Source organism: Podarcis tiliguerta (assembly GCF_965153285.1).
Source record: "Podarcis tiliguerta genome assembly, chromosome: 10".
In the NCBI taxonomy this organism is placed as follows: Eukaryota; Metazoa; Chordata; class Lepidosauria; order Squamata; family Lacertidae; genus Podarcis; species Podarcis tiliguerta.
The window spans coordinates 16937728-16963260 of NC_139543.1; the positions used below are offsets into that span (position 1 = coordinate 16937728).

The window sequence follows — 25533 nt, forward strand, 5'->3', positions numbered from 1 at the left end:
ATTTATTATTTATACCTCACCTATCTGGGCAGCTACCAACAGAATAATAAAAGCACAATAAAATGTCAAACATTAAAAACTTTCCTAAACAGAGCTGCCTTCAGATGTTTTCTAAAAGTCAGATACAGTGGTACCTCGGGTTACATACGCTTCAGGTTACAGACTGCGCTAACCCAGAAATAGTGCTTCAGGTTAAGAACTTTGCTTCAGGGTGAGAACAGAAATCGTGCTCCGGCGGTGCAGCAGGAGGCCCCATTAGCTAAAGTGGTGCTTCAAGGTAAGAACAGTTTCAGGTTAAGAACGGACCTCCGGAACGAATTATATACTTAACCCGAGGTACCACTGTAGTTGTTTATTTCCTTGACATTTGATGGGAGGGCGTTCCACAGCACGGGTGCCACTACTGAGAAGGCCCTCTGCCTGGTTCCCTATAACCTCACTTCTCACAGGGAGAGAACCACCAGAAGGCCTTGGAGCTGGACCTCAGTGTCTGGGCTGTACTTTAGGGGTGGAGATGCTCCTTCAGGTATTCTGGGCCTAGGCCGTTTAGGGCTTTAAAGGTCAGCACCAACACTTTGAATTGTGCTCGGGAACGTGAATTAAATAAACAAGTGAATTGAATATATACGGTATACACACATTTTTTTAGGTGCATGTAAGTAACTTTCCAGAAGCTATAGAATAAAGCACATTAATCATCTGGTTTGTTTGCTTCCTTCCTCCCCTGCAGGATTAGAACGAATTGCAAGGGACTCTTCCTACGAGCAAGAAGGAAAGGTCCAGTTTGTCATTGATGCTGTGTACTCTATGGCGTATGCACTCCACAACATGCATAAAGATATTTGTCCTGGATATATTGGCCTGTGTCCACGCATGAGCACCGTCGATGGCAAAGAGCTGCTTAGTTACATCCGGGCGGTGAACTTCAATGGTACGTTTGCACTATTTTTAACTTCTCTAAATATACTTCAGAAGTGACAAGATGTGTTTTCATCTCTATATAGGACACTTTCAAACACAGAAGTCACTCTTTCCCTTAAAACACACACACACACAGTATGTTTTCCCACCTACTTTGAAACGTTGATTTTATTTTTTTTCCCCACCTAAGCTTTGCCTGTGAAAGATAGAAGTTAAAAATAAGTCCCTGTCAATCACAACAGTGGAGTGGAAAATGACTGTTCTAGAAGCAGCTCCTGCTTATTGGCTAACCTCCTATGCCTGTGATAGTTAGCATGCTCATTAAGGAAAAGAACGATAGCAAACTCTCTTTCTCTCTCTTTAATTGCCATTAAATTAGCTTAATGATTTCCCTGCAGTAGAACAGCATTTGAAACTGGCTTCATCTTTTAAAGATGGCTAATGGAAAAATCACTTTTCTTTTTAAAATGCCATTGTGTTTGACCTCAGCAATTTGGCCACATCTTGATGAGTATCAGGTTTTTCTTTTGGTTTTGGTTGTGTGTTTAGCCCCCCCCCTCAAATAAAATAAAATCGAGGTATGTGGAAAAACAGGGACGTGGGTGGCGCTGTGGGTTAAACCACAGAGCCTAGGACTTGCTGATCAGAAGGTCGGCGGTTCGAATCCCCACTATGGGGTGAGCTCCCGTTGTTCGGTCCCAGTTCCTGCCAACCTAGCAGTTCGAAAGCACTTCAAAGTGCAAGTAGATAAATAGGTACCGCTTCTGGCGTTTCCGTGCGCTGCTCTGGTTTGCCAGAAGCGGCTTAGTCATGCTGGCCACATGACCCGGAAGCTGTACGCCAGCTCCCTCGGCCAACAAAACGAGATGAGCGCCGCAACCCCAGAGTCGGCCACAACTGGACCTAATGCTCAGGGGTCCCTTTACCTTTATGTGGATAAACAATATTTTGCAGCTGGGAGCTACCTGTTAGGAAAAGATGGTTAGTATTGCTTAATGTGTATTAGTTTGAGGAAAAGAACAGGAGGGTGAAAGACATTTCCTAAAAGCCCCCATTCCCTCCTGCAAAACCAGAGTTGTGCTAGATTAGATTTTTTTTTTTTAATGTTGCTTTCAAAGCAAATGACAGAAGGTTCTTTACAGTATAATTCCTTTTGCCAGACATGCCTGCAAACTATAGGAAGACTTGCACTGTCGATCACACTATACTCCAGTGACCTCAGCTGCCAGCCGCCTTCTCTTTTTGTAAAAAAGAAAAAAAAAAGAAAAAAGAAAAAAGCACAAGGTCATTTTCAATTTAGCTTCCAAGTGGAAACTGCTTTTGCTTCAGGTAATGCACCAGAAAGGGGAAATAAATAAATAAAGGCATAGATGGGTTGATAGGCATGTTTGCTGTGCTAGGCAATGTCTCCTCTCCTAATAAACGCTCCTTCTGTTTCTTTCTTTCTTTGGGAATTTCCATATGAGGAACCCCAGGCTTCAAGTGATAAACAAAACAGGGTTGAAAAGCTGTGAGTGTGAAGCAAACAAAAGCTCAGGCTTTGAGACCTCATGTGTTAGAAAAAGTAATCTGTCTCCCTCTTACTAACATATTCTTTCCCAATGCTTTGGAATATCTTCCTTGGGAACGATGCTCAACTTCACAAGGAAGGGACCATAATAGCTATCTCCTTTATTATTTTGAAATCAAGACCCTTTGCTTGGATAGTCACTGTTTAAAGTTGGTTTCTTGTTTAACCCGTGAACTTTGAAAAATTGTTGTAGATATAGCCTTAGTGCATGAAGGGACAAATGCAAAAGTTTAATAACTGGAGAAGCATCCACCCTCTGTTTTTAAGGGATAATGTCTGATCTTTGAATAATCAATCATACGATGGCTTGCTTTAATGTCTCCTGTTTACTTGTGCTTGTGTTGTAAGGAAAATTTTATTCCCCCAACGGCTTCATCCATGTAATATTCTGTGACACTTTCATGGCAGCAGAGCGATCATACTCTCTGTAGCACAGTGAACCGATATAATTGATATGACATTGGATTTTGTTTAGCTGTGTTTCCCTAACTTACAGTTTGAACATGGAAAATCATTTCACTCAGTGCAATCTTAATGGGGGTAACACCAGTACTTGTCACGGGATGAGGGTATAGAGTGATTATTTGTCATTTTCTCAATAATAATCTAGCAGTTTATGCTATTTTGTTTGGTTCTGAGACATCTAGCAGTCCAACAGAAAGCAAGGCATATTGAAAACAGAATCAGTTGGTTTTTCCATGTAGAGGTGTTTCAGTGACTGATCCAGTCACATGTGGAAAACTGAGAGTCTTTGGTTTCTATAACATTTCAGAGTGCTTTATTGGAATGATAAAACTTGTGACCGATGGGAACTCCGTAGAACGATGTAAAATGTCGACCTAGGCTGTTGTGATGTTATATATTTAGCTGCTGGTGCCCTAGATTTGTAGCGAGCGGGGGGAAATAGAATATAAATAACATTTGCTGGTCATTTGGTTCATAAACCTGTGTGTTTCATGTTTTCTAAAATTATAAATAAGGACAAGTATAAGCATACCCCAGTATGATTCTGTTAGAAAGAAGCAGGTATGTGCTGTGGAAGGTCTTGTTTTCTTTGATTGCACACAATCCTGCCACAATTGTGTTTTGGAAGGTTGTTGTCACTGGCCGGAAGGGAAATCAGGTGAGGTGGACAACGGCAGGAAGGCAAATTTTCTGAGGTTCCCATTTCCATAAGACTTACCAGCTCTTCTCCACAGATTTTGGACAGCATGTTTATACAACCTCAGTAGACTCTGAACATCATTATTATGAAAATTTCACAAATCTTCAAAGGCAGTCCTCTGAATATTTTGGAGGGTCTACATGTTACACTCACTATGTAGAAGCTGCATGCAGCAGCATCCTCAGAGCTGCTAAAAGATCATAGATCTAGTTTAGGTGTATGTGGTGTGATAAAATTGCAGAGCCGTCTCATGATACCATCCTCACTGCTGCTTACCTAAGTGTGAAGTGTCAAGCTTGAGGCTGCTTGAGAGCACTGGATTGGCAGCGGTGCTCCTACTGGTGCAGCTGTGTGGCCCTGACTTCATTGCCACATGGTCTCAACCCATCAAGGTAGGCAACTTCATCAGTGTTGGTAGGGTGGCACTGAATTATAGATATCCCCCCACATACCACATTGGAAATAAGTTGAATGAACCAGCTTCTATCTGAGTGACCTCATTATATGAGTCTATTCATTATGTCAGAAGTTTATCAGACTAGAATTCTGCATTGGGTCTGTAGCCTTATTGGAGTTCACCAATTGGGTCTGCGTTGCTCCGGGACAGGAGGAAGGAAGTCGAATGACACCGAGGTTGATGCCAAGAAAGAGTTTATTCTGCTCTCCGGATAGCAGAAGGCACTTGCGTGATTAAGTCCACAGCAAGTCCAAAGAAATGAGAAGTTTCATGCAGTATATATATCCTCCAGGCACCCTCTCCCTCGTTCCCTAGGAACCCAACCACGTCAGCCTATGTACGCAGGTTGACATCACATATGTTCCTGCTCTGGTATTCTCAACCATAAAAGGATCTTGCTTCCTGTACTTCTGACCATAAAAGGATCTTCCTCTTCCTACTCTTATCTGGGAAGAATAGGTCATCATCTCCGGGAACACGCTCTGGCGCTGTTCCCAGATTGGGTCTGTGCGTCTTTTGTGGTCAGCACATAAGATAAGGCACACACACATCATCCCTGCTCTACTGGAACTTGGCAAGGTCACTCATTGCTGCCACGGACTGATAAGGGAGAGAGCTTCAAGCACAGGTGGGTTTTTGTTTATACATTGACTCAGAGCTCAAGTTAATGGATTTTAGCTAAGGAATAATAGGGATTTTGGTGCAGTTTTCAAACTGCCGTCACAGTCAGTTTTGGGTTTGGGAAACCCATTCCTTCAGGTCCAGTCACTTCTTGCACCAGTTTCTTGCCACTGCCTTTACCTCTCCCAAAGTACAGTAGATAAGTTAGACGCGAGTGGCTCTGTGGTCTAAACCACTTAGCCTCTTGGGCTTGCCGATCAGAAGGTCAGAGGTTCAAATCCCCACGATGGGGTGAGCTCCCGTTGCTCTGTCCCAGCTCCTGTGAACCTAGCAGTTCGAAAGCACACCAGTGCAAGCAGATAAGTAGGTACTGCTTCAATGGGAAGGTAGACAGTGTTCCCATGTGCTCTGGTTTCCGTCACGGTGACCAATTGTGTCAGAAGCGGTTTAGTCATGCTGGCCATATGACCTCGAAAGCTGTCTGTGGACAAACACCAGCTCCCTCGGCCTGAAAGCGAGGTGAGTGCTGTAACCCCATAGTCGCCTTTGACCAGGGTCCTTTACCTTTACCTTTTAGATAAGTTAAAGTGGGTCTTGTATGTTGGCCACGTTTGTTTGATTTTTCTTTGTTTGAAATATTTATCTGTCAAATTTTCAAGCAAAGCATGCCCCATAGGCAGCTTTCACAGTACGGATTTCTGAAATGTGACAATGCAAAAGATAACTATGAAATAACATCTACAAGCATAACAGGACTAAAAGCTAAATTTTACACACACACACACACACACACACACACTTGCTCACTTCCCAGAATATGTGATCTCCCAGCTTATCCATCTCACAGGATAGTTGATCTCAAGATGCCCTCACAGGTTTTTGCATGGGGAGTCATGGGAGTACCTAGGCACTGATGTGAGCTTGTGCTGTGTATTTTACGGGTTTTCTCCCATTCTTGAATGTACATTCTAAGAGCAGCATCAGCGGGGTTAATAGAGCTTTCCCCCTGCACTTCCCATGAGTAGTCTTCCTCCTGAAAGAAATGCAGCTGTCACGCAACACTTCTGCCTGCTGATCAAGCAGAGGGGAGCATATTGCATAACCACCCCCTAAGCCTTGTACTTTATGAGATCCTTAGCATGCATTTCTCGTCTAAGGTGTTGGGCTTCTGTGGATTCAGGCAAAACTGAAACATTCATTCATATAGACATATTTTGCTCCAAGGCAGCTTTATAAAGTGATTAAGCTGTCAACCGCTTTCCTTACCAAGGATAAGCAGGCCATGTGTACGGAACAGATACCTCCTTGGGGCAATAGCAAAGCGGCAATAGAATTGATTGGCCGGCCTATTGCTAAAGCTACTCCTCTGGAGCAAAGTGTAGTACTAGAATTATTTGTCTGTAATCTGTAATCTTCAAGATAAAGGATTCCTATGTTTTATGTGCTTTCTTCAAATAAGACGGTGTCAAGCAATTGCTAAGATGCCAGTCTCTGATTTCTGGACTTTAGAGTGAAAACCTAGGCCATTCTGCGATTTAGTGGAGGAGAACCCAACATGGCACATGCCAGATGTTGTTAAACCACAACTGCCATCAGTGCCAGCCGGCAGGGACAATTATCAGGGATGATGAAACTGTTAATGCGGCCTAGGACCCACGTACCTATGGGGCCACCTCTCCTGGTAATCAGAGGACCTTAAGGTCCACAAATGACAACACTTTGGAGGTCCCACGTCGCAAGGTGGTTAAATTGGTCTCAACTAGGGCCAGGGCCTTTTCAGTACTGGCCCCGACTTGGTGGAATACTCTGTCACAAGAGACTAGGGCCCTGCGGGACTTGACATCTTTCTGCAGGGCCTGCAAGACAGAGCTGTTCCGCCTGGCCTTGGGTTTGGACTCAGTCTGGTCTTTCCCTCCCCTTACAGTTTTGATTTATGAGCTACTTTTAAAATGAGGCTGCATTTTAAATTGCATTCTAACCTGTATTTTAAATCCCCCCCCCCATTATGTTTTTATTGTAATTTTACTGGTGTTAGCCACCTGAGCCCGGCTCTGGCCGGGGAGTGCGGGGTATAAATGAATTATTATTATTATTATTATTATTATTATTATTATTATTATTATTATTAATCCAGCAACATTTGGAGAATAGAGTAGCCTATCTCTGTTTTAGGGACGCAGGTGGCACTGTGGTCTAAACCACTGAGATCCTTGGGCATGCTGATAAGAAGGTCGGCGGTTCAAATCTGTGCAATGGAGTGAGCTCCTGTTGCTCTGTCCCAGCTTCTGCCAACCTAGCACTTCAAAAGCACACTAGTGCAAGTAGATAAATAGGCACCGCTGCGGCAGGAAGGTAAACGGCATTTCCATGTGCTCTGGTTTCCGTCATGGTTTTCCGTTGCAGCAGAAGCGGTTTGGTCATGCTGGCCACATGACCCAGAAAGCTGTCTGTGGACAAACACCGGCTCCCTCGGCCTGAAAAGTGAGATGAGCGCCGCAACCCCATAGTCACCTTTGACTGGACTTAACCGTCCAGGGCTTGAAACCGCATGTAAATCAGGCTGTTGCCCTTCCATTTTCAGCTCCCGACACTTATTTGTTATGCCTGAACCTTGAGGAACTGTGACTAGTGTTGGCTTGTTTTCAAAAAATGTAATTAACTTCAAACCATGGTATGTGATCCTGGCTTGTTTCCGTAAACTGTAGTCAATGCAAACTTCTGTATAGTTTTGGCTTGGATGAAATAAATCACTACATTTAATTGGCCATGGAAGCAAAATATTTAGATCTCCTTATAACCAGCCTGAGGGAGCTCCTATAGCTAGAAGTGGAGAACTATGGGTGCCCAGCAGTCAATAAACCTGGTCACAATAATTGGCCTATGAGATCCTGAAGTATGAAAAACTGTTTCCCCCCCTGCTGAAATAAGTGTCCTTCTATGTAGGACCTGGACCTGCCTTCATCTTGCTTCTTTGGGTTTCTAAACATACTTAGCTGCCTTTTGCTGAAGGAAGAACTCCAAAACCAGGAGCTATGATTCCAGGTTGACATAGGCCCTAGCAGGTATCCATTAAGAATCGTCTGGGAAATGTAGGAAAAAGCAGAACACACCACATTAGAAATTGATTACTTTTCCAGGTCTCTGTGTCTTGTTCCTTGCAAGTGGTCTCCTTAGAAAATCTGGCTGATAGCTTCTGTGTTTTGCAAAACCTTCTCAGATAAATTTGTTAGGCTTTCCAGATCTTGTTTTGTATGTTTATCGACAAAATAATTGTTACCTATACATTTAGCAAGCAAAAATCAGAAGTTCATAGAGTAGCTTGGGGGGTACATCTGTGTCGCTAAAAGCTCGACTTGTCAGGAGAGTTTTAGGCCAGCTTGGTCTGGTTCTCCAGCTGTGGTTTTTCTTGGAGAAGGTTAGTCTGACCACTGTAGTTCATCCACTGCTGAGTTCAAGGCTGGATTACTACAATGCACTCTTTGTGAAGTTGCCTTTGGACCTGGTCCAGATAGTATGGTGGCTACTGTGCTGATGGGAGCAGATAGGCACAGTATAGGACACTATTTTGAAAAGACTCACACTAGTTTTTCCTATGATTCCAAAGGCGGAATTGATGTCTGGGGGAAATTTCCAAAAGGTGGGGCCTTGTTGGATCTTAGACAAATCAATAAAAAAATCATGAGTTTTTGGTGTTTTGGTTGGGGGGGGGGAGCTCAACATCTTTGGAGTATCCTGGTTTTTACTGAACATCCTAGCTCGATCACTGAGATAATCTGTAGGAGTGTATTTGGTTGTCCCCAGAGTAGGTGATGTTCATCTGATATCAGCAGGTAGTTGTGGAATATTCTTCCTACAGAGATTTAAAGGCACCTTCATCATCATCATCATCATCATCATCATCATTATAAATGCTGAAAAGTTTTCTGTGCCAGCAGGCTCATGCAGATAAAATTTAAGGCAAAACTCCCCCCTTCTATTGAAGTTAGCTGATCTGTGTGCTTTGATCTTATTTTGTGTGTGTGTGTGTTGTACACTGCTTTGATATTTTTAATGACATTGTAGTTTGCAAGTAGTTTTACAAATAAATCTGGTATAATTTATGCATTCCATTATTCACTGTTTACATTCAATAGGGCTTAATAGGGTGGTGGGAGCTTATTCTGTGCTTCTGACTGGAGATTTCCAAGTTTTCGCCCCCTTCCTCAACAAAGTCACTGCTGTGGCTTTGTGTACATCCCTTCCTCCGGCATTTCGCGGCTCATATGAGCAGACCACTCACAAGCCCTATTAGATGCATGCAAATGTTGTGGAAGGCAGTCAGCTGTATGAATCAACCCTAAGGCAAAGTATTAATGGGCATTTCTATGTTGCATTAAGCTTTTAATTACATTATTAACTAAAAGAAAGAAAAGCCCATAAGGAAGGAAGGAAGGAAGGAAGGAAGGAAGGAAGGAAGGAAGAAAGGAAGGAAGGAAGGAAAAGTACCTCTATAATATCCTGTTCCTACAGTGGTACCTCTGGTTAAGAACTTAATTCTGGAGATCCATTCTTAACCTGAAACTGTTCTTAACCTGAGGTACCACTTTAGCTAATGGGGCCTCTGGAGCACGATTTCTGTTCTCATCCTGGAGCAAAGTTCTTAACCCGAAGTACTATTTCTGGGTTAGCGGAGTCTGTAACCTGAAGCATCGGTAACCTCAAGCGTCTGCAACCCGAGGTACCACTGTATTCTGTGCAGTCAGACCACACCTGGAGTACTGTGTCCTGTTTGGGGCACCACAATTTAAGAAGAATATTGACAAGCTGCAACGTGTGCAGAGGAGGGCAACTATGGTGATCAAGGGTCTGGAAACTGAGCCTTATGAGGAATATTTGAGGGAATTGGGTATATTTAGCCTGGTAAAGTAATAATAATAATAATAATAATAATAATAATATCTTTATTGTCATTGCCCCCTTCGGGGACGACGAAATTACTTGGCTGCTCCATAAAAACACTAATTAAACAATATAGTAAAATACAGCAAGGGAGATTAGATGACTTTCAAAGTCCGGGCTTCCCATTCAGGGCTGAGATCGCTCTGGAGAAGAAGCTGTTCTTAAGACGGCTCGTTCTTGTCTTCATCGTCCTGTATCTCCGTCCCGATGGCAAGAGCTCGAAGAGACAGTGACCAGGATGTGATGGATCTTTTACTATGTCCAGTGCCTTCCTATGGCACCTCGTGGCATAAATCTGCTCTAAGGTGGAGAGTGGGCAGCCAACAATGCTCTCTGCTGCCTTAACAACCCTGTGCAACCCCATCCTGTCCTGGGTAGTACAGCTTCCGTACCACACACATAAGCCATAAGTGGAGGCTAAGAGGAGATATGATAGTCATCTTCAAATATTTAAAGAGCTGTCACATGGAGGATGGAACCAGCCTGCTTTCTCCTGCTCCAGAGGCTAGGACCCAAAGCAATGGCTTCAAGTTACAAAAAGGGAGATTCGGACTAAGCATCAGGAAGAACCTTCTGACAGGAAGAGCTGTTTGACAGTGGAACAGACTCCCACAAGATGTGGTGGATGGACTCTCCTCACTTGGAGGCTTTTAGGTAGAGGCTGGATGGCTACCTTTCCTGAGATTCCTGAATTGCAGGGGGCTGGGCAAGGGTCCCTTCCAATTGTATAAATTATACAATTATACAAGAGCAGCTTGAATGTTTGGGAAACTGGAGTGAAGTTTCAAAGGAGATAAAGCAATGTGATAAATGGCAGGGGTGTTTCCTTCCGTAGAAGCATTTCATTTCGTAGGCAGAATTCTGTTTATTCACAGATGGATTCTCTGCTGTGGAGCATGGAGCACCTTCTCTGCTCCACACCTCATTGGAATGTGGCACATGAGCATGTGTAGTAAATTTCAGCTTTGGCATTCTAATTAGAATAGCAGTGTGGTGGAGAAACACATTGTTTCCAGGTCTAAATCTTAAGATTCATGGATGTTATTGCAAACCATCCTGCAGAAGATAATGCAGTTTTCTGTCTGTTGGGTTCTTTAGTGGAAAGCAGAGGGCGAAAACTATAGCTTGCGAAAGGAATAAGATATTCAGACAACCACTGAAAATATCATGAGTGAGAAGGGATCACACATGCTGTCTGACATCCTTTGTATAGCCCTTTCATGCATGTGATTTCTACACCTGATAGGTAAAAGACCCCTGAACGGTTAAGTCCAGTCAAAGGCGTCTATGGGGTGCAGCACTCACCGCGCTTTTCAGGCCAAGGGAGCCAATGTTTGTCCACAGACAGTTTTCCGGGTCATGTGGCGAGCATGAGTAAACTGCTACTGGTGCACAGAGGACCGTGACAAGTACCAGAGCGCTCAGGAATGCTGTTTACCTTCCCACCACAGGGGTGCCTATTTATCTACTTGCACTAGTGTCCTTCTGAACATGCATGTAATATAAGTGTTATAGAAAGCTTGTACAGGTGGCAAAGAAGATCAAATGAAAGAATAGCAGTGAGGACCAGGGAGTGTGGTTGTGATCCTTCCTTCCTTCCTTCCTTCCTTCCTTCCTTCCTTCCTTCCTTCCTTCCTCTTTCTCTCTGTCTCATGCATGTGCACACAATTCAGTAGCTGAAGTAGGCTTAATACTGGAAAGTAGTGTTTTGAGCCTATTTGTCACATTACTACTACTACTACTACTAATAATAATAATTTATTTATATCCTGCCCTCCCCAGCCAATGGCAGGCTCAGAGCGGCTAACAACAGTAAAAATAGCACAGTTTACATAATTAATTGAAATACATTCTAAAATCAATTCAGAATCAAATTAATGGCAACCATTGGGCTAGAGTTCTATGAGGATTACAGAAGGAGAGAGAGGGTCAGACTGTGCCTTGGCCAAAGGCCTGGTGGAACAGCTCCGTCTTGCAGGCCCTGCTGAAATATGTCAAGTCCTGCAGGGCCCTAATCTCTTGTGACAGAGCGTTCCACCATAGAATCATAGAATCATAGAATCATAGAATCATAGAGTTGGAAGAGACCACAAGGGTCATCGAGTCCAACCCCCTGCCAAGCAGGCCACCAGATTGGGGCCACAGCCGAAAAAGCCCTGGCTCTGGTTGAGGCCAGCCTAACCTCCCTGTGGCCCGGGATCTCCAAGATGTTTTTATTTGAAGACCGTAAAGTCCTCCATAGGACAAACCAGGAGAGGCGGTCCCATAGGTATGAGGGTCCCAGGCCATATAGGGCTTTAAAGGTTAAAACCTAATGTTGTGAACATTAATTCACCTCATCTGAACACTGCCAACAAATAGTCATAAATGCATGTGGTTTCACGTGGTGAGAGCTGGCATTTGTTTTTCCCTTACAAACTCTTCATCAATACCAGCTCTTGCCATGTGACAGAAGCAGTCCAGTGAAATCTTCCCCTATGTAAAATCTACGTGTTAAGACCACATGATAGTGATTTTGCAACTGCAAAAATAACGTTCAAATCAGGTCAACGTGTAGCTGAGGGCAGATATTTTAGCAGCGCTAGGCATATGCAAGCTCATAAATTCACACACCTTTTAAAAATGGTTTCACCCTTCCTTACACATCAGCAGCTAAAGTGTGCTGCCAGTAGGTGGAGGATATCTTTAAAAAAAAAAATACATCAGAATTAGCTTTTCGCTCAGACTCAGAGAGATCATTACCTTGTGTGACCAATAGTTCCTTTTACTGAAAAATCATGATCTGTTTTATGTTCCTTCAGGGGAAAGGTTTTCTGAAGATAGAAAATAATGAATCACTAGGCATATCTACACCACAGACAAAGTGGTTTAAGAGTAAATTTTGCTACCCCGTGAGTCCAGTCAGGAGCTACCTGCTATGGCTAACGCTTTAAAAAGTCAATCTATGCTACACAGGACCATTTCCTCTATCCCCACACCAACAAACTGATCCCCAACCCATGACACTTTCTGATGAAGTTTGTTTTCCCCTACAGTGGTACCTCGGTTTAAGAACTTATTTTGTTCCGGAGGTCCATTCTTAACCTGGAACTGTTCATAACCTGAGGTACCACTTTAGCTAATGGGGCCTCCTGCTGCCACTGCGCTGCCGCCTCACGATTTCTGTTCTCATCCTGAAGCAAAGTTCTTAACCCGAGGTAATATTTCTGGGTTAGCGGAGTCTGTAACTTGAAGCGTATGTAACCTGAGGTACCACTGTACTTGCTAGCCTCGAGTAGGAAAGGGATGGCTCTCAAAATATAGTCCCTGGAACTATTTATGGTGGGCAGCAATAGCAGTTGTCTTAGCATGAAGCCCAATACAAATGGGTGCAGATACAACCTATGGCATCTTTCATGTGTTAGCAGAAACGGTTCACCTGGTGAAATGGAATCATAGAATCATAGAATCATAGAGTTGGAAGAGACCACAAGGGCCATCGAGTCCAACCCCCTGCCAAGCAGGAAACACCATCAGAGCACTCCTGACATATGGTTGTCAAGCCTCTGCTTAAAGACCTCCAAAGAAGGAGACTCCACCACACTCCTTGGCAGCAAATTCCACTGTCGAACAGCTCTTACTGTCAGGAGGTTCTTCCTAATGTTTAGGTGGAATCTTCTTTCTTGTAGTTTGGATCCATTGCTCCGTGTCCGCTTCTCTGGAGCAGCAGAAAACAACCTTTCTCCCTCCTCTATGTGACATCCTTTTATATATTTGAACATGGCTATCATATCACCCCTTAACCTCCTCTTCTCCAGGCTAAACATGGAGATGCTATGCAAACTTCCAAGCAGGTGGGTCATTATTGCTTACCGAGAGGGAGAGGGTCAATGGCGAGAGTAGGTCAATACACTGGTGGGACCAGCAGGTTGGCTCCATTTCCACAGCACCAACCTCCCTGCTGCCTCACCGTAACCCTTCTCCATTCCAGTAAGCAACAGCAACCCCTCAGAAGTGCCAACGAATAAAATATTGGGGGATCCAGGTAAGCCCCGCTCCACATAATCCATCACAAGAGTGGTGCAGGTACACAATTTGAATGGCAGCGCCCATTACCGTATTTTTCGCTCTATAGGACGCACTTTTTCCCTTCTAAAAAGTAAGGGGAAATGTGTGTGCATCCTATGGAGCAAATGCAGGCTGCGTGGCTAAGCCCAAAGCCAGAACAGGGAGACGAAGCACTGTGCAGCACTCCGACTCGCTGTTCTAGCTTGGGGTTAGCTGTGCAAAGCCTCCACAGGGCAGTGAGGTGAAGGCACCTCACTGCCAGAACAGGGAGATGGAGTGCTGTACAGCTCTCCTTCTTGCTGTTCTAGCTTGGGGGTGGCTGTGCAAAGCCTCCGCAGGGCAGCGGGGTGCCTTCACCCCACTGCCCTGCGGAGGCTTCACAGGCTGTCCCAGAAGCCAGAACAGCAAGAGGCTATCCCAGAAGCCAGAACAGCAAGAGGCTATCCCAGAAGCCAGATCTCTCTTGCTGTTCTGGCTTCTGGGGTTCAGAATTTTTTTCTTCTTGTTTCCTCCCCCCCAAACTAGGTGCATCTTATCGTCCGGTGCGTCCTATAGAGCGAAAAATACGGTAACTTTGGGGGGGTGGCCCCCTCAAATATTTAATTGGGGAGGCCAAAGGGAACATCGGGCCCTAGGAGTTGGCTCCTATGGCAACCTGCCTGCTGGGAAGCTAGCATTGTGATTCTGCCCAGTACAAAATAATTTTATTTTTAAAACTTTTATTTATGCAGTTTTGACAGCTTTTATACACACATCGTACAGTATCCATCACTTCTCTCTTTTCCTAAGACTTCCCAATCCATCTCTCTGTGGCATTCTAGGGAAATCTTGATATGCTGCATATCCTGATATTTCACCCATTATCGCCTCAAGACTTCCTTTTTTGATATTAACCGCTGCTCATATGTTAACTCCTACTTGCAGGTTAAATTGTATATTGTACCCTCTAAGATAATCTCCAAAACACCTCCATTCTTCTCTTCTTTTCAACTCATCCTTATTCCTTAGTTTTGCAGTCATGGTTATTAACTCTATGTATTCTATCAAATTGTTCTGCCTTTGCAAAAGGAATTAATCCATTGCAGACTTTTAAAAACAACCCCAAAACAGCAATTTAACATGAATTTTACTATCTAATGAGAACATTGATCCATAAAATGAAAGCAATAATCAATGTACTGCAGTCACAAAATCAATCAGTAGCTGAACTAGGTTCCACACAGTCACAAAAACAAAACAAAAAAGAGCCGCAAAAACAAAAGGGCAAAATAAATAGCAAGAACAGACAGACCTCAGCGTAACATTCAAAACAGAAGTGTGGCACTCAAATCAGAAGCGTAACACTCACAACAGAGTACGTTTGGCTTCTGAAAATAGTTCGCAAATTGGAACACTTACTTCCGGGTTTACAGTGTTTGGGTTCCTAGTTGTTTGAGTATCAAGGCATTTGAGAACCAAGGTACCACTGTAATTTTAATATGTGGTACAAACTGCATCATAATAAGTATTTCAGTGGATATAATAATTATGTGCAAAGGATGAACTAAGCAGTGACCTTTGGAGAAAGTCATGTGGCTGGCATGGAATTTTGTGAGCTTCTGAACAAAGAGTCAGCTCCTAGTCCCTGCATCAGGCAGAATGGGATCTTGACACCATATTTCTCCTACTGTATGTTTAACCACTTTAATGCTGCCAAGTTGGATTGACAGGGCATACTCAAGCAATTGGGTTGGCCATAAAGGGTGAATGCATGTTGTATCATCCTGCTCCCTTTGTTGCTGTTGTTTAGTTGTGTCTGACTCTTCGTGACCCCATGGACCAGAGCACGCCAGCCACTGCCTCCTGCAGTTTGGTCAAACTCATGTCAGTAGCTTTGAGAACACTGTCCAGTCATCTCATCCTCTGTTGTCCCCTTCTCCTTGTGCCCTCCATCTTTCCCAACATCAGGGTCTTTTCCAGGGAGTCTTCTCTTCTCATGAGGTGGCCAAAATATTGGAGCCTCAGCTTCAGGATCTGTCCTTCCAGTGAGCACTCAGGGATGATTTCCTTAAGAATGGATAGGTTTGATCTTCTTGCAGTCCATGGGACTCTCACTTACCTGTGTTCTATTCATTAAAATATATTCATTATAAAGTAAAAAAAGAAAAGAACATGCAGATGTGGCAGAAGAAAGACTACAGAAGGTTCTTTAAAGGACAGTGACTGTTAGTACAAAGAGCCTTCATCCGCAGTTCATTTATGTAAACGGAAAGTTACTGGCTAACTCAAGAAAACAATGAAAGTCATTCTTCAGGCAGGTCACCAACAGTGACAAATTGTCTACTTTCCTCCTTTGAAGAGAAATCAGCAGCTGCTGAAACGTTAAAAGGATTCAGGTAGACACAATTCTCTGAGGCAACAATTACAGACAGGATAAATTTATAATTAGCAGGCATTGCCTGTTTTGTTAGGGAACGGTTATTTAATTATTATTTATGTGCTCTAGGGATTTTGGCATTTACAAAGAGTCAACTGCTTTTCAAATTTGTGCCCAAGCACGTTGGGCCTCACAGTCAATTATAACTGTGTGAGTTGTGAAACTAAGTGAAGAAAATCTAAAATGCACCCACCCACCCACCCACCCACACCCACACACCCTTCATCGAGAATCAGGGCAACATTTCTGCCACAATGACATGCACTGTCCTAGGAGAGTGTGGTGTGTTTCATACGGGCAGAGTGTTGGACATTAGCTATATCCAATCCAGCTATGAAGCTCACTGGGAGCCCTTCAGAAAGGTCCTACCAACCTCATAGGATTGTTGTATGAGAGAGAAATGAGGTAATTCCATTTATGTTGGGCAAGGTCCTTGGAGAAAATGTGGGTGATGAGTGGAATTAATAGAAAAACACAGGTTGACAAGGAGCGTTGCATGAGTTAGGCTGTGTCCATACTAGAGCAAATCCATAAAAATGCCACTTAACCTCCATGCTAGACCAGAAATTAGTTTCTGCCAGGATTCACAGAGGATAAACTTCATAGGAAGCTGCTGCCTACAGAGTCAGACCATTTGGTCACCTAGGCCATTATTGTCTACGTTGACTGGCAAGGGCTCTCCATGACTTCATACATCTCCCTGTGGAGATGCTTGGCAAAAGTGGATTTAGGACATTGTGACCAGTTCCACCACATGGGCGCTGAACCGAGGGGGCACTTTTCCATCTCCTTCCCAAAGCATAGTCAGTGCTTGCTCTGCTTTGAAAAGGAGATGGGAGGTCTATATGACCCTACCAGAGGCTTGCACCTCCTCTTTCCAAAACCTGACACTTCACTTACCCAGCTTTGGGAAGGCTGCTTTGGGCAGTGGTCAAGTTTTGCCCTCACATAGGATGGCATATTAACAAGGTCTGCCCCTATGGGATTAAACATTGTCCTTCTGTGTGCAAAACAAGTCTGATTATTTATGAACTCTGCTTTCAATCCTGAAACTTAAGAAGTTAGATGAGCCTTTCTCAACCTGTGGGTCCCCAGATGTTGTTGAACTACAACTCCCATCACCCCTAGCTAGCAAGGCCAGAGGTCAGGGATGATGGGAGTTGTAATCCAACAACATCTGGGGACCCACAGGTTGAGAACCGCTGAGTTAGATGAAAATGCTATTGAGTAGGTCAAGAGTGCAGTTTTCTTACCTTTGAATAGCTGGCCCTCTGGCATTCTCTCTTTAAAGGAATTGACACACACAGTGCTTAATATAACAAAAAGACCTTAAAGCGGTTACATGAAAACAGTAAGACACAACAACATTCAAAAAAATTCCTAAAAACTAGATAATAAAGCAGTCTAAAGATGCATTAGAGCCAGTGTAGTTTAGTGGTTAAGAGCGGTAGACTCGTAATCTGGTGAACCAGGTTCGCGTCTCTGCTCCTCCACAGGCAGCTGCTGGGTGACCTTGGGCTAGTCACACTTCTCTGAAGTCTCTCAGCTCACAGAGTGTTTGTTGTGGGGAAGGAAGGGAAAGGAGGAAGGGAAAGGAGAATGTTTGCCGCTTTGAGACTCCTTTGGGTAGTGATAAAGCAGGATATCAAATCCAGACTCCTCCTCCTCCTCCTCCTCCTCCTCCTCCTCTTCTTCGTAATACTGCAGTAGACTGACAATCAGGGCTGTGCACTGGTTCTGTCAGAATCTTGGATCCTAAAACAAATTGGGTTGCTTTACGTTGACTCATGATTTGGCTAGAGTGAGTCAGGCATCCTTTGATCACCTAAACACAGATCAGGTCCACCTCAAGTGATTCAGGGCTGTCAAAAGATGGTAGTTAGGCCATGAGGGCAGGAGGTGGGGAAAGAGACACACGTAGATGGGCTTATGTGCCCCCCCCCCCATTTAAATGATGTTCTGAACCCAAACAAAATTGCAATCACAACCATCCACCCCTTTGATTCAGGACCTGGGTCCAGGTTGGGGTGGCTCCAAATTGGACCAGGGTTCATCTGAAGTGCTTGATTTATGGGGGAGGGGCATGCATAGCCCTACTGATAAACATTTTTAAATGCATTGTAAAAATGAAACCTCCATATTCAGAAATGAAAAGGATTTGCTCTTCTTAGCTACAAAGACCCACCATTATGAATTCCTGTCATGTATTTTGAATGCAAAATACATTTTTTTTCCTTTTTATTGAAAGCTTTATTCAACAAACAAGAGCTTAAAATACATATAATACCAAAGAACAAACACTCACTAAATTAAAGATTTTTTTAAAAGAATGTTTAAATAGAAAACTGAACAAAAAACAGAAAAAAGAGAAAAGAAAAATAATAATGTAACAGAAAAGAAAAACATACAGATATCCAATAGGTAAATTGACCAAAAATAGAAGCTTCTGACTAAATCCATTGTACTAATTTTGCGATTAAACATTTCTATGTGACTCATGAAAAGCACAGGTTTGAGTCCCACAGTGATAAGCAGAGTGACCACCATTTACGTGCCTAGCCATGGAGAAGCATTAATTACCAAGTTTCATTTGGCATGCCGTGAGGATGATACACCTGAGTCTTTTTCGTTTGGTTAATAAGGATATTCTCCCTGAACCTTCATATCGCCTTCTTAATTGGAAAATTATATTATATGATTGTAATCTCCATTGGCACTAGAGGATCAGAGTTACATGCACCAGTGAATTTTCACATTAAAAAATCTATGATAATTTCTTCTCTACTTTTATAATTATGTTGAAGTCTAATCTAATCAATACGTTTTGTTTCAGCTCCTGAAATGGAGATGATCCTTTCTTGATGCCTCAGCTTCCTCTATCAAGTGGTAGAGGGACTGAATTTTTCTAAATGTTATTGTTGGAAATAGAAAGGGCCCGTAGTAACCAGGAAAGTGATAACACTCTATTCTATTCATTTCGAAAGTGGTGTGTGTATGTATTCAAACCTGCTGTGGTATATGTCCATTTTTAAAAAGAACAAAACAGGTATATATAGCAGTATATAAGTATTCAAGGTCAGCTGTAAAAAACCTACCATCATTTAGGCTGCAGGTGGGAACCATACTCAAAATCCACAAGAACTGGAAATTCAGCAAAATTGCTGACTCAAGAGTCTGGCTGCATGAAATAGCCTTCTGACTGGTTCGTCCAAATAAATAAAACATGAGTCAATGTTTGCCTAAGCAACTATTGTCTTTGCCATGTCCTGCATTCACTTACTTTTCCATTTCAAATTATCTGGGCTGCCAGAGCCCATCAGATCATTTCAGTTTGATTATTTGATATTGGTGGCTATGCTGTTGATTGCTCACCTCTAGATGAGGAGTTCCTATTATGTACCAAAATGTATCTGCATTTTGTATTTTACATACCGTATTTTTTGCTCCAAAAGATGCACTTTTTTCCTCCTAAAAAGTAAGGGGAAATGTGTGTGCATCTTATGGAGTGAATGTGATCCAGAGAGGTTTAAGGCTTTATAGGTCAAGTATCAGTAATAATAATAATAATAATAATAATAATAATAATTTATTTATACCCCGCCCATCTGGCTGGGTTTCCCCAACCACTCTGGGTGGCTTCCAACAGAATATTAAAATACAAAAACCTATTAAACATTAAAAGCTTCCCTAAACAGGGCTGCCTTCAGATGTCTTCTAAAAATCTGGTAGTTGTTTTTCTCTTTGACATCTGGTGGGAGGGCGTTTCACAGGGTGGGTGCCACTACCGAGAAGGCCCTCTGCCTGGTTCCCTGTAACTTGGCTTCTCGCAGGGAGGGAACTGCCAGAAGGCCCTCGGAACTGGACCTCAGTGTCTGGGTAGAACGATGGGGGTGGAGACGCTCCTTCAGGTATGCTGGACCGAGGCCATGTAGGGCTTGAAAGGTCAGCACCAACACTTTGAATTGTGCTCGGAAACATACTGGGAGCCAGTGTAGGTCTTTCAAGACCGGTGTTATAGGGTCTCAGCGGCCGCTCCCAGTCACCAGTCTATCTGCCACATTCTAGATTAGTTATAGTTTCTGGGTCACCTTCAAAGGTAGCCCCACATAGAGCACAATGCAGTAGTCCAAGCGGGAGATAACTAGAGCATGCACCACTCTGGCGAGGCAGTCCGTGGGCAGGTAGGGTCTCAGCCTGCGTACCAGATGGAGCTGATAAAGAGCTGCCCTGGACACAGAATTGACCTGTGCCTCCATGGATAGCTGTGAGTCCAGAATGACATTCTCAAAAGGCTGACCTGAATGTTCTGCTGATTTGCTTTATGACTTGAAACCTTTTAAATTTTGCATTTCCCCCCCCCCACAGTTTACAACACATCACAACCACTGTTTCCCAACTCTGCTTCAGCTTTTGTGCCATCCTGTTTCATTTCACTTCCAGTAATCCCAGCTAATAAGGGATCACAGAATGTACCATATTTCTCCATGTATAAGACACAGGTTTTTTCTTTAAAAATTGGCTTAATAATTTGCCCTCGTCTTATACATGGGTAGTGCAGAGGGGGGTTGGGCAATTGGTTGTAGCTGCGAGCAGGAGATTTTCTGTGGCGACAGGGAGGGTGATCGGTGGCTGTGCGAAGGGCTGTTTGCAATTGGCTGCCTCTGTGGCAATAGTGTGGTTGATTGGTGGCTGCGGATCTTGGTTGGTGCGCGCAATCGTCAGTGGTGGGTGAGTGATTTTCGGCAATTCCACCCCCCCAAAAAAGCTCAACAACTCTGTGCTATCTCCCCCCATTTTCTTAAACCGGAGTCCCCCCAAAATAGGGGTCGTCCTATACATGGGGGTGTCCTATAGGCGGAAAACTACTACAGTATATGCTGAAGACACAATTCTGCATAGCCAATCAGATGGCAATTTAAACCTGATTAGATTAAGGAAACACTTCTTGTACCAAAGCCAAACAAGAAACAACATAACAAGCCAACACTTTTGTAATCCTATTATGATACTTGTTCACACACTGAACTCGAGCTGTCTCTACATACGGACAAATGTTTGTGTGAAATAGAACACTCATTGAATGTTATGTGTGGTTAAATGTATAAGTTACAACTCAACTATTGTGCACACAGGTATACAGACTCTGCACATTGAATATAACATGTGAACACTCATATGGTGAGTTCCTAAAAATTGCTAAAACAGGGATTTGAACATTTTTCTTAATAGCTCCCCCCCCTTCCTACTCATCTGTGCACTCTAAAATGATATTTTATGGTGGTTTTCTCATTCCTCAAAAATACAGGTCTACTGTTCCTCCCAGTCTTAAAATGTGGATTTCTCAGTCACCCCTGCAATACGGGAGACTGCTGTTTGATTCAGTACAATAATAATAATAATGTCATTTTGAGAGAGCTTCCCCCAATGGTTGCTCATTATTCCATTCACACAGTTGCCATTTGAAAAAGAATAATTAAAGGGAAAAAAGATAAACCATGATTACCCATAGAAATCTGAAACAAATCCAGGAAAAAGGAGAATGAGGGAAGCATAATCAGTTTAGCTTTATCTGCCAGACTCTATTATGAATTTTAAAGCCTACAGATGCGTCGCTCAGATTCAATCTTCAGCCACTCCAGGAAGCAGAATGCTAATGTACGCTACCAAGATTTGCTCTATTTAACATAACGTTCTGGACATGTTTTCATATGCTTTGCACTTAAACGGAGACCAGGTAACCAACACATCCTACAAAAACAAATTTCTAAAAAATTAAATAAAAAAACACACATAAAGGCAACTGTTACTTTATTCCACCGAGCAGGGCTGCATCTCAAAAGACAAAACTGATTTTGTTTTATTGGTAAATGTGGCTGGGATCCTATACAATGAGGGTAGCCAACTTGTGGCCCTCCAAGGACTCTCAGATCCCATCACCCCCTTACCAGTATGACCAGTGGGCAAGGATGGTGGGAGCTTTGTCACAATAAAATATAAGGCAGAAAAGTTAGTCACCCCGGCTATTCAAATTTATCAGGGAATAGGAGACCTTGAACTCAATAGGGCTTACTTCTGAGTAAAAATACACAGAATTGCACTGTGTTTCTTTTATAGATACTGTGTGTCTTTTAAAAATAACAACAATCCCTCTAGGCAATGTTAGCTTCAATACAGCCAAAAAACGTATTCTAGACTTGTTCTACCCTGATGTCCCTTTGATCCCAGGGACGGGGGGAGAAATTTGATTCAGTTGGCATTCTTCTTGTTAAAGAAAGAGCCTCAGCCATCTTGTGATGCTAGTGTCCCCACATTCCTTAAAACTCCTTGGAAATTATTTCAGAAAAATGTGTCTATGTAGGCAGGGTAAGGAGAGTTCCCAAAACTGGAGGATTGGATTTGGCACAGCGCTAATTGAAATCAAATTGTATAAAAAAACCAAAACATATCGAAGGGTAGGCTGCCTTACAATGTCAAAATCTAATTTCACAACATTTTCATCATAGTAGCTTGAATAGACTACAGCTAACCGGGGGGAAGTAGGATAAACAGTAGAAAACGTGTATATTTGATTAAATAAGCAAAGCAAACATTTGTATAATACAGTGCCAGTTTGTTTCTGGGCTCATTTAAAGTTGCTGGTGTTAATTTGTAAAACCTTTTCCAATGTGTTCCTCCCTGCATGCTCTGATCATCAGCTGAGGCCATCTCCAGATAAGTTGACTACATGAGGAATTGACTAGGCTATACTCTGTGATGGTAGCCACCCTATGGAATGTTCTGGCCAGGAAGCTGAATCAGAATTCATCCCTATATGGTTTCAGGTTGCTGATGAAGATGTGACTGTTCAAAAATGGCAATCCGGTTATTTCTCTGTCTCTCTTCGTTGGAATTATGTCCGGACTTTGCTTTTTATGATTGGGTTTAACTTGGGGGTTGTTTTGTATTTGAAATATTGTTTCGGCGTTGTAATAGCTCCTTAGAAAATAGGGATTAGAAGTTTTGAAAATAAAATAAATCGTATGTAGGGAATGTCTGTTTAAAAGTCCATTTACCGTATTTTTTGCTCTATAAGACTCACTTTTTCCCTCCTAAAAAGTAAGGGGAAATGTGTGTGCGTCTTATGGAGCGAATGCAGGCTGCACAGCTATCACAGAAGCCAGAACAGCAAGAGGGATTGCTGCTTTCACTGTGCAGTGATCCCTCTTGCTGTTCTGGCTTCTGAGATTCAGAATATTTTTTTTCTTGTTTTCCTCCTCCAAAAACTAGGTGCGTCTTGTGGTCTGGTGCGTCTTATAGAGCAAAAAATACGGTAATCAGGCTCGCAGGTGATACTATTATTTTATTAGAATGTGGTTGTATTTTACTGAACATTCAGGCACTATTATGAAATTAACCAAATGTAAAAATGTTTTGATCCACTAAAAAGGTACTCCTGATTAATCAGCTAGCAATTTAAGTTTATAAAGAAACCATTTAAACACTCCAGACAGCAAATACCATTGTAAGAATCATATACTTCTCTATTTATGAGAGAGACTACTTTTTCCTTTAGATTAACAGAGCTATACAAATCCATTTTGTGCCAGACTGGGGTATGTGTGGTTAGATTGGATGGAGGTGCCCCTCTGCTCAGGCCTGCTGGCTTCTGCCTGCATCACTTCACTAGTGATACCATGATATCAGTGTCTCTCTGCCTGAGTGGAGCTCTCCTTTTTGCCCCCCCAAATGTGCAGGCAGACAGAAAGCTGCAAAATGGAGCTTTCCGGGGGGGAGCGGCTGAGTCAGCCAAGGATGTCCCTTCACCGCCATGTGATCACAACCAGTACCCAACTTGGCCAACCACTGACACCAGGCCTGGTTGGACCTCATTGACTATTTACCACCACGAAGTTATGTATGTTGATTAGGCCTGTCCTCTGGTGTCCTCTCTCAACTCACAAGTTTCGAAAGCCTGAGCGATAACTTCTGAAAAGGACTGAAGAGTTTGGCTACATAATGAAATTTAAACTTTTAATGAGAGGATAGCAGCCGTGGAAGATTACATGATACGCTCAGAGCTGTCTTGAGTAATAATGACAGCTAATTATTCTGTCAATCACTTCATTTTGTTTGAGTGAAACTGAGCTACTGGATACCCAGCTATTTGAAAGCTGGCATAATTTAAATGTTACAGTACACCACCTTATTCAATGGAAGGCTGCTTGATGAGCTATCACTCAGATTCAAACCAACAATAATAGTGGGGTTGGTTTTTTTTCTTGTTGATCACAATAAAATCAGAATGAACCCTGATAGGGATTCTTGAAAAATAGGTTGAATAAAGATTTATTTGAAGTGTGATTTGTGAGCCTTTCTTATGAAGACAACAGTAAATATGCCTTTCAAGCTGAGAAGTGCACCTGCTGTTTGATCCCAATCGCTCTGTTCTGAGCACACCTGAAGACATTGGAGTTACGTGCTTAGGTTTAAATACAACTGACATCACGGACATCAAGTCTGAACATATTTCCCCCCATAGAATTTTGCCGTTCGTGAAACAATGTTCTACAAATTAGATAAACTACATTCCTTGCATCTGTCTAAAGATATGGTTTTCATGAACTGGTACTTGAGTGAGTCTTTAGTGAGAATCATTTCATTCAATATTTTAAAATTGCTCCTCTTTTGGACATACTACCACAGGCATAGGCAAACTCTGGCCCTCCAGATGTTTGGGACTACAATTCCCATCATCCCTAGCTAAGAGGACCAGTTTTCAGGGATTATGGGAATTGTAGTCCCAAACATCTGGAGGGCCGGAGTTTGCCTATGCCTGTACTACCAGTTCAGTGTTGAAACAAGCTCAGGGTTTTGAATGGTACAAATGTTCAGTTGAAATAGAAATTAAAGGAATTCTAGTATATGCCTGTTTTGCTTTGAAATGCATATGGTTGTGAATAGTATACTGTTGTCTTACCATTGTGTTGAAGAGACCTAATATTATATTGTGGTCTCGGTGTTACTATACCACAGTTACAAACCTACAGAAAAAAGAGACCCACTGATTTCACGAGGACTTTAAAAGTTGCTGCTAGCTTTAAGATGGCAGCATATGAATGTTATCACACTGCCTCTTATTTTTGTTGCTTAGCTTTCTTGGCATGTTGGGGCTTCTTTGGCTTAGAGCAAGTGTTCAGGCAGAAGCCAAAAGGTTCTTGGCACCATACCCAAAATTGATTTTTTAAAAAGCGTTTTCTAGGTATCATAGAGTCACAACTTCTAATATACTGACTTCTGCTTATGTCAGTACATTCTCAAATGAATGCAATCTGATCAAATATGTCCACGTTTTACAGTCATTCTGTAGGAAAGAGGTACAGTTTCTCAGTTTCAGGAGGAGGTGGTTTGAAAAGCTTGGG

At 42.7% G+C, this 25533-nt stretch overlaps 1 protein-coding gene across 4 annotated transcripts in view; it reads left to right on the forward strand.

Annotated features, from left to right (window-relative positions):
- Positions 1-25533, forward strand: part of GRM8 (glutamate metabotropic receptor 8) — a 556320-nt gene that overhangs the window by 373143 nt on the left and 157644 nt on the right. For all 4 annotated transcript variants that reach the window (XM_083399543.1, XM_083399541.1, XM_083399542.1 and 1 more), the window contains exon 7: positions 731-931. In XM_083399543.1, the coding sequence (XP_083255669.1) occupies positions 731-931 (201 nt within the window). The remainder of the gene's footprint in view (positions 1-730; positions 932-25533) is intronic.